At 49.6% G+C, this 12,944-nt stretch overlaps 2 protein-coding genes across 3 annotated transcripts in view; one reads left to right on the top strand and one right to left on the bottom strand.

Annotated features, from left to right (window-relative positions):
- RRP8 (ribosomal RNA processing 8) overlaps positions 1–12,944 on the top strand; it is a 54,276-nt gene that overhangs the window by 20,290 nt on the left and 21,042 nt on the right. Inside the window, exon 8 of one of the 2 annotated variants that reach the window (XM_082476350.1) lies at positions 923–4,038. The exons of the other annotated variant lie outside the window; for it this stretch is intronic. Coding sequence (XP_082332476.1) covers positions 923–973 — 51 coding nt within the window. The 3' untranslated portion in view covers positions 974–4,038. Of the gene's footprint in view, positions 1–922; positions 4,039–12,944 lie in introns of those variants that run through there. 2 annotated transcript variants of the gene reach the window in all.
- Positions 4,179–12,944, bottom strand: part of DNHD1 (dynein heavy chain domain 1) — a 76,475-nt gene continuing 67,709 nt past the window's right edge. Inside the window, 12 exon segments of the mRNA XM_082476291.1 lie at positions 4,179–4,567; positions 4,751–5,538; positions 5,762–5,911; positions 6,073–6,164; positions 6,966–7,167; positions 7,253–7,375; positions 7,570–7,756; positions 7,956–8,239; positions 8,624–8,918; positions 9,051–9,229; positions 9,409–9,561; positions 9,805–10,086. Of these exon segments, the coding sequence (XP_082332417.1) occupies positions 4,217–4,567; positions 4,751–5,538; positions 5,762–5,911; positions 6,073–6,164; positions 6,966–7,167; positions 7,253–7,375; positions 7,570–7,756; positions 7,956–8,239; positions 8,624–8,918; positions 9,051–9,229; positions 9,409–9,561; positions 9,805–10,086 (3,086 nt within the window). The 3' untranslated portion in view covers positions 4,179–4,216.

The following is a 12,944-nucleotide window of genomic DNA, read 5'->3' as shown; positions in this document are numbered from 1 at the left end:
ACAAATCCAAACTTGCAGTTGGAGACTCTCAACAATCCGTAAAACAACTAGACAGAAAATCAACAACACTCGCAGGATTGTTAAAAGGATTAAAGGAGAGAACCGATTTGAAAGTGACTCCTCCAGTACCTGGCATATGGCGTGTAGGATCTGCTCCCCAAAATGAGTTAATCTGTTCAGTCTAAAAAGACTAAACACTCAAAAGGCCCATGTCTCTACCTTCAGTGCTGGCACCAACCAGTCTTCCAGCAGACCCATACTCTCCAGGGATGGGCTAATCGTTCATCCAAGCCGAAAGAGGGGCCTCCTTCCCCCAACTCACGTACACCTAGAGAAAGCCATATTCAGTGGGGCATACTTGAATCCCCATTCTAACCGGTGGCTCAGATCCTCAGGGCCAGTGACGACTGCTGGATGTTTACTATATTCTTTCATGCAGAAAAAAATTCAGTATAAAGTAGTGCTGTCTTAGGTCCCATCCAAGAGGATTTGTCATCCTGAAGTTTTTAAAAGTACTCTTATTCAAAATGCCATTCCTTGCATGGCTCTCAAGCACAGGCTCATAGTCATATGGTCTAAAATGGTCCAATTTTCTCTCACAAAGTGAGAAAAGTATGTCAAGCAGAGTAAGAACTTGAAACCTGAGTAAGAGTACACTTTGCCTAAAATAAGACCCAGGTATGATTTTGTTGTAATAACTACTGACTAAATTTTTTTAGAGAAAGAAATATAGACAATAAAGGTAAAAAACAAACAAACTGGCTCTGACTTTATGACCTTGAATAACTGACTGAATTTGTATCTCAGTTTCCTGATCTGTAGCACGGAATAATAATAGTACCTATTATAGCTACTATTATAGTTACCAGGGCTTCTTAGGCATTAGTGGGTGAACTGGCACTTTTTTTTTTTTCTATTTCAGACATTTCTCCTATATATCCTATTTCTGAATGAGGATTTCAAATTAGACTGAAAAGCTGAAAAAATATGAGTTTCAGGTGAGCTGCAGAGCACTAGTGAATGAAATTTTTGGTTTTTGGATTTATTAGTGCATATAGTGTACAGAGCAGGATCACAGATTTCCTCACAAATTTGGATATGCAAATAAAATTTAGCTCCTTTCTCAATTACTGGTCTGATTTTCCTCACAAGTCTCACTCCCATTCTCCACTCCGCTGGATAGTAGAAGAGGCTAGAAATAAATTTGTTTCACTCTCTTTAGGTTTCATTTATTCTCTTTGAAATACAGACTCAGAATTTCAAATTCTGAGCATTCTACCTTTGCTCCTCTCCAAAGTGGCATCTAGGGGTAGAGAGGAGGGCTTGTGTGGCATTTTGATGTTCAGAAGGAAGGGGTCCCTGGCCTAATACTGGTTCTTGGGTGTGCACAAGCTGGAATTCTCTGGGTATGGTTGGCCCAGTTCCACCCCTGGGCATCCTGCCAGAATTTGCTTCTAAAGCTGATGAATTCGTGGTCTTGTCTTTTTCAGCTGTCAGGGCCTTTTGCTCCTCCCTGCCAATTTGGCCTCCTCTCAACAACTCTGTTTGGTGCTGCAGACCCTAGTGATTCTCTGCCTCATATTCCCTCGAGCCTAACAGGTCTCTATTCCGTTTCCACACCATGTAGGGATCAAGGGATACTTCTTCCTTTCCATGTCACTCTGCCTTCTTTATCCTCTTGGGGCCACAGTAGGTCCATGCTGCAGAGCAGTTCCCTTCTAAAGTCCCAGTTAGGGAAAAGGGCAAAAGCCTCTGCCCTCAGTACCTCAGTTTACTGCTAAAGTCCCAGATCAGGTTGATTTTGTCATATTCCTCCCTCCCTTGATTCCACTCCTTCATCCATCCCCCCAACCCCTGCCACCCCATCTGTCCAGACAGGATGGGACATATTTCTCTCCTTTGTCAAGTGTCTTACTTCCTCCTGACTTTCATTGAGACTTTACTTCCCTAATGAGATTTTTTTGGGCCACACCTAGCAGCATGAAGAATCTTAGTTTGCCGACCAGGGATCAAACCCAGGCCCTGGCAGTGAAAGCACTGAGTCCTATCCACTGGACTGCCAGGGAATTCTCCCTAATGAGATTTTAATTTACCTGCTAGACAATTTCAACAGTGAAACTGTCAAATCTGGAACATTTTTACATGCAGTCATTGTATTTGAGCTATGCTGTCACTTGGTACTTATTTTATAATCTCTGATTGACTAAGTTTAATAATTTGCTGGGCATAATTCAAGAATGAATTTCAGTCAATTATGCATCAATAAAGCTGAAATTTAAAAAAATAAAAGAAATGCTAGGTTACAAAAAAGAATAAATTTTGGTCTCGAGAAGGATGTGGATTTGTAGAAACTATTCTGTGCTAACCAATTTCAGATGGTTTTACTCGTATATTACTATTGTTCCCTGTTCCCACTGGGGAAAATAGTACTGATGGTAAATATGGACAGAGTGTTCATTTATCCAGAAGGACTTCTTTAGTACTCTGCTAATCTCCTCTCCTGAAGGAGTAGGCATGCCCCTGGTTGAGTGTGGAAAGGAAAAGGGAAGAGTTGCTGAGGAAGGAGAAAGCTTTTGCCTCTTTGCTTAGCCTTTCGTTAAAGGAAATCAGTTGCACCGCAGTCACCAGCAAGTGGGATGACTGTGAAGAGGGTGTGCACTGATGCTCAGTATACACCTCTGTTTGCATTTCCTTCCACCATGTAGCTTGTACCGAATCATACAGCAAGGGGAGTAAGTTGTACCTAGTAAGTTTTGGTGCTTGGGGGCAAGGAGAGGAGCTCTTGTTGGCTTTTAGCTGGTGTTGTCTGCTATACTCTAACCCAGCTTTTGTCAGAGAGGTTTGCCCTGGGGTAGCAAGCAATCACGCAACTAATAATAACTGAACGTATCAAAGCAGAACTCCTCTGATTCCCTACCTCCAACCTGTCTCTCAGATTTCTCATCTCAGTTAGTGACACCATGATCCACCCAGTTGCTCAGTCATCCTATGGTAGATTTGCCCTTTTCCCTCACTCTTCACATTCAATCCATCAGCAAGTTCTGCTGGCTTTGCCTCCAGAATATTTCCTAAATCCATTAATTTCTCCATCTCCACTGTTAATGACCTTAGTCCAAACTCCATCATCTCTCACTTGAATTACTTCAATAGCCTCCAAACAAATCTTCCTCCTTGTTACTCTGGATTTCCTTCCATCCATCCACCCACCATAGAACAGCCAGAGTGATCTTTGAAAAAGCTCATTTCCCAACTAATACTCTCTGATAGATTCCTTCTTTTAAAAAATACAAGCTCATTATCATGAAAAGGCTCTACGTGATCTGCCCCTTTCTATACCTTTCCATCCTTTTGGCTTACTCTGACCCTCACTCACAGTACTCCAGCTATATGTTCTGTTCCTTGAACACCCCAAGGTTGTTCCTGCCTCAGCACCTTTGCACCTACTGAGGGCTCTACCTGAAACCCTCCTAGATCTTCAAATAGCTCTCTTTCAAATATTCAGCAAGGCTTCCCTGACCACCCAAACTAGATTAACTGCTCCCTTTTAGTCACTCTCTAACACATCAGCCTGCTTTGGTTTTTTTTATAGCACTTAAAAGTCATCAAATTTAACTCATTTGTATGTTGGCCTTTTATTTTCTGTCTCCCGGCATTAGAACAGCCTCATCAGTGCCTGGCAGAGCACCTCGTTCAGAGGAGTGCTCATAACCAATCGTTGAATGAACATATGACCTTGTGTCTTATTTTGCTTTTGTGTGTGTGTGTGTGTATGACTCACTCAGGATCCATTCTGGGGGAGGGGATGACTAGTAGGGCAGGATTGGGGCATTCCCAATAATACTGCTACGTGCCTGAAGAAATTATCTTGAGTTCTAATGTTCTCCCTTTAAAAATATCGCTTGTGGGTTTAGCACAGTCGAGAGCTGGGTAGGGATTCCAAGTCCTGTGTGTTAGCCATCCTGAGATCTGCCTAGCCCCTTGGATACGTGACTAACCCCAGGCCCATCTCCCCCACAGTGTACCCACACTCCCCTCTCCCCATCGCCAGGCACACGCCCTCTTCTACCTTCAGTGTGAACAGACCACCTCTCTCTCAGTTGTGTACACAGTGCTTTCCCCTCAGTGTGTCACATTATCAGTGGGCACACACCTGCATTCCTTATTAAGTCTCAGAAATCTTTCATCAAAGCACTCCAACTTTATTTTGGCTGAGGGCTCAGGGCAACGGTGGGCTGCACACATGGACTCTCCGTTGGGCACAGGTGGCGGGGCTGAGCTTCGTGGGCAGGGGCAGGTGCATCAGGATCTTCCTGCTGTGCAGCCTAGTGGTGCCGAGGGGTCCTTCCAAGTACACAGGACAGGAATACACGGCCAGGCCGGCTGGGGGTGGCACGTCATTGGCCCCCGGGGCCTGGCCGCTGACTCTGACCGGAGGCAGAGGGCTGGGCTGACAGGAAGAACTGTCCTGCAAGGCCCCTGTGAGCGGGTCCCACTCGGCGTTCCAGAGCTGTAGCCCAATCAGCAGCAGCCCCACCTCTGGAACCCTGGGGTTTGGGCCGTTCACCACCTGGGGGTGCCAGAAACTGGTCAGGCAAGGCTAAGAAGCTGAGGGGTCGTGGTGGAGCGGGATCAGAGAAGCAGATGGGGCTGGAGGGAGTAAAACCAAGAAGAGGCAAGGTGCGGTAACGAAGAGGTGTAATCAGGGACTTCAAGGGGCGGAATTGGAAACGAAGGGGCAGCACGAGGATACCTGGAGGTGCAGAGAGCTGTTTAGCTCCTGACGTTTATGGGGGAGCTGACTGGAGCTAGAGCCTTGGCAACCAGGGAAATTCGTCAGGTCAACCCCAGCAAAGGCAGCCTCCCAACGCAGTGACAGCAGCAGGCGGCGCGGGTGGCAAAAGGCTGACAGGTGAAAGATGCGCTCTGGTACTTGGGTTCCCACACCCAGGTAGCGAACCAACAGCTGCCCACGGCGCGACAGCTGTCGCAGCCAGTGCCAGGGTGGCTGAGGCCCAGCAGGGGCGTGGGGTCGCCAAGGCGAGGGTAGGCGGCCAGTCCAGAGAGCGTGAGCCACCGCGGCACAGCGCCGGGAGGCACACGGGGGCGCGCCCTTCAGCTGCTGCAACAGGCAATCAACGTCCCGTTGCAGCGCGCCCACCAGCTGGCTCAGTTCCAGCACCTCAGTCTTGAGGAAGCCCTCCAGAGGCCGCGGCGCACTCAGCCCCAGCTCCCCCCACCCCGCGCAGGACTCAGCTTGGCGAGTGGTCTCGGTCAGCAGGGCCTGCAATGACTCCAGCCTCCGCTTGGCTTGCACCAGGCGTTGCCGCAGCCGCCTTTCGGCGCGCCGGGAGCCTCCGCGGGCCGCCGGAACCCAAGTGGGCGAACACCGCTGCAGCGCGCTCAGGACAGCGCGACTCTGGCGTCGCAGCAGCCAGGTCTGGGGGCCAGCACTCAGTCCGCAGATCCGGGGTTCAGGTGGTGTGGGCAGTAGGTGCATCTGGGCCTTGCACTCTTCCATAGCATCCAGCTCCCCTAGTTCTTGGGGGTGGAGGTGAGTGAGGGGTGAGAGAGAAGACCGTCTCTTCCCACCCCAGACCCAAGGGAGTAGGCCTTTCTCTGACACTTTAAGCCATCATCATCCCATAACTGTGAATATTGCCCCCTTCTACACCTTTATTGGTACCTCTGTTATATTCCCTTGAGCAAGGTGGTGTTACTGCGCTGTTCCCCACCTCAACGCAGATACCTGACTGGAGCTTACCTGGGCTGGGCATCAGAGTGGCCAGCAGACACTGGGGTGTGTGTGGTTGGGCCTGGTTCCCGCTGCTGGAGCTCAGGCAGGCTTGCGTGAGGCTAGTCAGGACCTCCCTGTCCTTCTCGTCTCCCACGGGACCCCCATAGAAAACTGAAGCTGAGGATGAGGTCAGAGCCCCTCAGTTACAGCCCCTCCAGTTTCCACCACCTCCCAAACCAAAGTCGTAGATTGTGTCCCCATCTCAGTGCTCCCCTCCCTACCCCTTTCTGGGCTCTCCTGGGGGCTGGTGACTGCATGGGGGACAGGAGGAGTCTCACCAGCCAGCTCCTGCATGGCAGCACTGGGATTGCTCAGGCTGGCCCACAGCTGGTCTTGGAGCTGCAGGACCCGGGTCAGCGTCACTTGACTCCTGGGGGTGGAGAGCAGGAAGTAGGGTTTCAAAACCATCTATATGCTGAGGACTTTCACATCTTTCTCTCCAGCCCAAACCTCTCTCCTGAGCTCCAGACCCATGAGGGCTCACTAGTCATCGCCACTTGGCACCACAAATACGACTTCCTTTCAACTGAAATCATCATTTCCTCCCACATCACCCACCCAGTTGTCCAAGGCAGAAATCTGAGAGCCATCCTTGACTCTTCCCTCTTCCTCACCCGATATTTACTCTCTCCCCACTGTGACTACCCTAGTCCCTACCTCCCATACCATGATCTCGTTCCTCAAGACTGCCAGAGCTTCCCAAAACTATTATGCTTGCCTCCAGCCCTGCCCCATCTGGTCCATTCTCCAGGCTGCAGCCAGAGTGATCTTTCCAACAGACAGATGGGATCATGTGTCTTCTACTTAAAACTGTTCAGTGGCTTCCCACTGTCCTCAGGATCCAATCAGGTCCCTTGTGATGGTCTTAAAGGCCCTTTACCACAAGCCTCACCTCTCCCCACTCAACCCCCAGCATGTCCACGTCAGCCACACTGAAGTCCTCTCTCCTGCTAAGCTTAGTTCCTTCTGCTCAGAAAGGCCTCATCTCCACCTCATCTGCCTCTGCTGTCAGGACTCAGTTCAAAGTGAGATCCCTAAGTCCTTGGAGAAGCCTTCCTTGACTTCCCCCTGCCCTCACATTTTGGAGCTCCCCAGAGATGAATCCCAGCATGTGAAAAATATTCAGTGTTTGCTGAGTGGCTGACAGAGTAGGATGGGTGGGGTCCCTCACCAGCACCCCCTGTGAGCCTGCAGCTTCATTCCGTAGAGCTGCCGGTGTAGCAGGAGGCCATGTAGGAGGAGCAGAGGCAGCACCCTGGTTGGGGGTTGCACACGGAGTCCTTGCTGGACTAGCTCCACACTGTCGACCAAGACATGGCCCAGTTCCAGGGACTGGTCCCAGAAAATAGGCATGGAGTGCTGAGTCAGCACGGCTGGGGAGGAAGGAAAGTGCTGAGTCAGCACAATACAGTTACCTCCCCACTCCAATCTGAGAGCCTAAGGGGGGAAGCTCCTCACCTGGTAAGGAAGTAATAGCCTCTGCAGATACAATAAGCCAAAGACGGAAATCTCTGTGGACAGTGGCCACATTCTCTCTTGCTTGTTGAGCATAAAGCAGTTCTAACTCCAGGTCCGAGACCACTAGGGGTCAGACATGGGGCTGAGATCAATCGCTGGGTAAAGGGTCAGACATAAGCCTAGAGATCAGACTTAAGGCTAGGGGGTTAGGAGTCAGATACAAAGGGGATTAGGGGATCAGCCATGAGATCTGAGTTCAAGCTCAGGCCCAAGTGTAGGATAGGGTCCTAGAAGCCATCTCTAGGCAGCAAACCCACCCTTGGCTCTGGCCAACAGCCCCAGCAAGGGCTGTAGCAGCTCTTTTGGCCAGTGAGGCATCAGATGACAGTTCTCCAGCACCAGCCAGTGCCCGCTGTGCATAGCCTTGCGGAGAATGCTGACCACAACCGAGACCGGGTCCCAGGCTTCAGAGCCCAGAGCTATCACCTTCAGGTGCTTCTGCCCCTGAGGACCAACAGCAAAATGGCAGAGTAACTCAAAGGGATCCCAGGGTGACCCAAGGGACCCAGAGTAATGCCGTAGATGACCTGAAAAGTCCCTGAGTAATCCAGAAGGATCCATGAGAATGCTGGGAGGGGAGACCCACACCCCATCCCAGCCCTAAGAGCCCGGTGGCTCTGTGGCCAAGAGGCTAGGCTCAAACCTGCTCATGTTTGGCAGCCAGTTTCTGGATGACGGTCAGGGGATGCACAGTGGCGGTGGGGTGACCAGGTGGTGGCAACAAAATCAGCATGGGCTGAGTAGCCTGACTGTGTTCAAAGGGTATGGTGGGAGCACACAGGTTTTCATCCAGGGGCCGGCCCAGGAGGCTGGTGGTGAAGGTTGCCAGGGCACTGGCCAGGCACTCGGGTCGCAGCACACGCCACAGGATCAGCTTCTGGAGGAGGCTGAATGGGTCAGTCCCAGGCCCCGGTGCAGGACCTAGCACTGTGGATGACAGTGACAAGTAAGCCTGCCAAACATTGGAGTGGCCTGCCAGGGATGCACACAGCCCAGCATATGGGGGCAGTACCTCTAACATCTCACATTCGTGCCAGGCTCTCAGCCCTAGCCAGGCCGGTCGAGCCACACCTGGGACTGGTTTTCTGTAGCCTGTGCTGGGAGAGGCTGCCAGTCCAGGCCAGAGGGCCAGCCTCTCCAGCTCTGGTGCCTTCCTTGCCACTTGCAGCAGAGCCAGAGCACCCAAGGCACCCACCAAGGGTACTTGGGTCAGGCCCAGTGTAGCAACAGTACTGCCCAGTAGCTGGAGGGTCAGCTGTCTTTTTAACTGCAGCAGATGGCAGGGTAGTTCTTCCTGTTGATGAATCTCACCTTTCATGCTGTTCAGAGCCCGCTTGGTGGCTGCCAGACAGTTCTCTGGACTCATACGGAAAAGCGGTAGCAGGTTCTGCAGTGAGCTAAGAGCCTTTATAATGGCCATTCCGTGCCAGACCACATGCCGATAGGGTGCCCACAATGCCACCTCCTGCATCCTCAGCTCTTCTAACTCCTCGAAATGGGCACGCAGCCGACACAGCTCTGCCTGGGCCCTCACCATGTCTCGCAGGAACTTGGCTGGTTTCTGATGCCCTGGGTTCTGGAGCAGCAGCGTCGTCAGCAGCCGCTCCTGCAAACAGTCGCCTGTTGCATGGATCCGGCGCTTTCCCACGTAGCTCCCAATCAGCAGCACTCACCTCCAACCCCGTACCTGGGCCCCTGCAAAGCTCATCCCAACCCGCAGACTGGACCCCCCAAGTACCTCAGCAGCCTGCACAGCTTCCCAGGCGTCCAGGAATCTGATCCTCAGGTCCTGCCAGTGGCTCTCAAGCTCAGGACGCTCTGTGCACAAGATTTCACGCAGCAGCTGTTCTTCTAGGATTTCCATGTTCATGCCCAGGTCCAGCACATTCAGCCCTTTCAGCAATTCACAGCCTAGCACTTGGAATCACATGGGAGACGCTTAACCTCTTCCCCTTGGCAGAGCCAGGGGTGAGAGGCACAGGGAGCATGGCTCCCTGCTACGGTCCTGAGCCCGCTCTGGCCCAGACTGACTGAGTGAAGCTCAGGCCCTGGTGTTCCCACAAAGCTGTTCTGGCAACTTACCCACTGGGCCTCACCTTCTTCCAAAGAACTGAGGGGAAGGGTCGTGCTCAGATAGAGACAGAAGCCAGGCTGCAACTGGGGTGGGCACAGCTGTTGCCGCTGCAGTAGCCATTGCAGTTCTGGGCACTCTAGGCCCAGCTCCATGTTGGTCAGTAGCACCGGCAGGCCTGCGAGGGGGAGGCAAGGACACCCTACCCACCATGCCAGCACCTGGGCACCCCCATGCACAAAATCTGGCTCCGACTTGCTCCCCTCCGGCTGACAGGATGGCTCCCTCAGGGCTCTTCCACAGAGTTAGTGACCAGGGTAAAGGTGGGAGCTGAGGTCAGACTGGGGTGTTGGAGTCCTGCGGGGCCACAGAGTAGGGGGAGGACACAGGAGACACGCGGGTGGAGGGGACGAGTTCTCACCACCGGCAGCTGCCTCCTGGAGCTGAGGCCCCAGCTCTGGGTCAGCACCCGAGAAGACGCGGAGTTCGGGAGGGGACGGGGACTGAGTCGCAGTCCCCGCCCCCTCCTCCTGTTCTGTCTCCTCTCGCTCCTGCTGCCCTTCCTCTTCCTTGTTCTTCTCCTCGATTCCCCTTTCTTCTGCCGTCTGCTCTTTTGTCTTATAACACTCATCACTCTCATCACCTTTGTCTTCCGCGTCCTCCTCTTTAGACTCTTCTCCTTGATTTCTCCTGAAGCCCTTCCCTGTGGCAGAAAGATGAAGAGGAGCTCTTCTCAGGGAGGGACTCAGGCTCCTGGGGAGCGCCATTCACCCAAGGGCTCCAGCTCATGAAGGAAGTTCTGCGAGAAGGCACCTTAGGAAAGTCACTTAAGCTCTCTATGACGCAATTCCGTCATCTGCAAAATGGGGTTGATAGTAGTGAGTACCTCATAGGGTTACTGTGAAGATGACATGGAACAATGCATAGAAAGCACTCTGCTGGCACCTACCAAGCACTCAATAAAGGGTAGCTCTCATTATTGCTACTCTAAAATTCCAGGGAGGGGTTCTAGTCACCCCTGAAATCAGCTCCATTTCTGCTTTTCTGTAGGTTGGTTAGAAGAGTCAGTGCATTTCCCTTTTTGCCTAAGCAAAGTCTGTCACTAACAACTACAAGAGTCATCACTAGCATAGAGGCCAGTGCCTGGAAGTAACAACTTGTAGGAGAAAGGCCATAAACTGTGGCAATAGCCACGTCATGGACAGTGCTGTGCACGAAGTGGTTAGCTGACCAGCAGCCGTCTGCAGCCCCCTTCTCCTTTGCCTCCTCTACTGCAGGATCTGGAAAACATAAATACTTATTTTTTTAATTGTCAAGAAATTTAAGAATTTTGAGGATTTTTTAAAATATTAAGTGTTCAAGAAGTGGGCAAGTGGAGGTTGCCAGGTCCACAATTTGGTATGTTCGTTTCCTATTGCTTAACAAGTTACCGCAAACTTAGCTAAAAACAACACCCCATTTATTATCTCTCACTTCAGTAGCTTAGAAGCCTGATCAGGCACTCTGCTCAGAGTTACACTGGGCTAAAATCAAGGCTAGAATCGGGCTTCCCTGGTGGCGCAGTGGTTAAGAATCCGCCTGCCAATGCAGGGGACATGGGTTCAAGCCCTGGTCCAGGAAGATCCCACATGCCGTGGAGCATCTAAGCCCGTGCGCCACAAGTACTGAGCCTGCGCTCTAGAGCCCACAAGCCACAACTTCTGAAGCCCACGCGCCTAGATCCTGTGCTCTGCAACAAGAGAAGCCACCACAACGAGAAGCCCGCGCACTACAACGAAGAGTAGCCCCCCGCTCGCCGCAACTAGAGAAAGCCCGCGTGCAGCAACAAAAACCCAACTCAGCCAAAAATAAATAAATAAATTAATTTTTTAAAAAAAGACTAAAATCACTGGGGCTGCAGTGCTCATCTTGGACTTGCGTGCTCTTCCAGGCTTACTATTTTGGAGTTTTTTGTTTGTTTTTGTTGTTTTATTGAAGTATTGAAGTATAGCTTATTTACAATGTTGTGATAGTTTCAGGTGTACAGCAAAGTGATTCAGATATATATATATATGTATATACACATATATACATATATATATTTATTCTTTTTCAGATTCTTTTCCATTATAGGTTATTATAAGATATTGAATATAGTTCCCTGTGCTATACTGTAGGTCCTTGTTGTTTATCTATTTTATATATAGTGGTGTATATCTGTTAATCCCAAACTCCCAATTTATCCTCCCCGCTCCTTCCCCTTTGGTAACCATGACTTTGTTTTCTATGTCTGTATGTCTATTTCTGTTTTGTAAATAAGTTCGTTTGTATATTTTTTTATTGATTCCACATATAAGTGATGTCATATGATATTTGTCTTTCTCTGTCTGACTTGCTTCACTTAGTATGATAATCTCTAGGTCCATCCATGTTGCTGCAAATGGCATTATTTGCGCATGTATATATATGTGTGTGTATATATATATATATATACACACACACACACACATCTCCTTTATCTGTCAATGGACATTTAGGTTGCTTCCATGTCTTGTCTATTGTAAATAGTGCTGCTATGCATACTGGGGTGCATATATCTTTTCAACAAGTGATTAATATCCAAAGTATACAAACAGCTCATATAGCTCAATATCAAAAGACAAACAAACAGACAAAAAACAGGGGCTTCCCTGGTGGCACAGTGGTTAAGAATCCGCCTGCCAATGCAGGGTACATGGGTTCAAGCCCTGGTCCAGGAAGATCCCACATGCCGTGGAGCAACTAAGCCCGTGCGCCACAAGTACCGAGCCTGCGCTCTAGATCCCACAAGCCACAACTACTGAAGCCTGCGTGCCTAGATCCTGTGCTCTGCAACAAGAGAAGCCACCGCAACGAGAAGCCCACGCACTACAACGAAGAGTAGCCCCTGCTCGCCGCAGCTAGAGAAAGCCCGCATGCAGCAACGAAAACCCAACTCAGCCAAAAATAAATTAATTAATTTTTTTTAAAAAAGGCTAAAATCACTGGGGCTGCAGTGCTCATCTGGGACTTGCGTGCTCTTCCAGGCTTACTATTTTGGAGTTTTTTGTTTGTTTTTGTTGTTTTATTGAAGTATAGCTTATTTATAATGTTGTGATAGTTTCAGGTGTATAGCAAAGTGATTCAGATATATATATACACATATATACTTATATATTTATTTATTCTTTTTCAGATTCTTTTCCATTATAGGTTATTATAAGATATTGAATATAGTTCCCTGTGCTATACTGTAGGTCCTTGTTGTTTATCTATTTTATATATAGTGGTGTGTATCTGTTAGTCCCAAACTCCTAATTTATACTCCCCACTCCTTCCCCTTTGGTAACCATAACTTTGTTTTCTATGTCTGTATGTCTATTTCTGTTTTGTAAATAAGTTTGTTTGTATGTTTTTTTATTGATTTCACATATAAGTGATGTCATATGATATTTGTCTTTCTCTGTCTGACTTGCTTCACTTAGTATGATAATTTCTAGGTCCATCCATGTTGCTGCAAATGGCATTATTTGTGCATGTATATATATATACACACACACACAC

This window comes from Balaenoptera physalus (genome assembly GCF_965194825.1).
Source record: "Balaenoptera physalus genome assembly, chromosome: 10".
NCBI classification, from domain to species: domain Eukaryota; kingdom Metazoa; phylum Chordata; class Mammalia; order Artiodactyla; family Balaenopteridae; genus Balaenoptera; species Balaenoptera physalus.
Note: the sequence above shows the minus strand (reverse complement) of the source record. Positions and strands in the feature narration are given on the sequence as shown.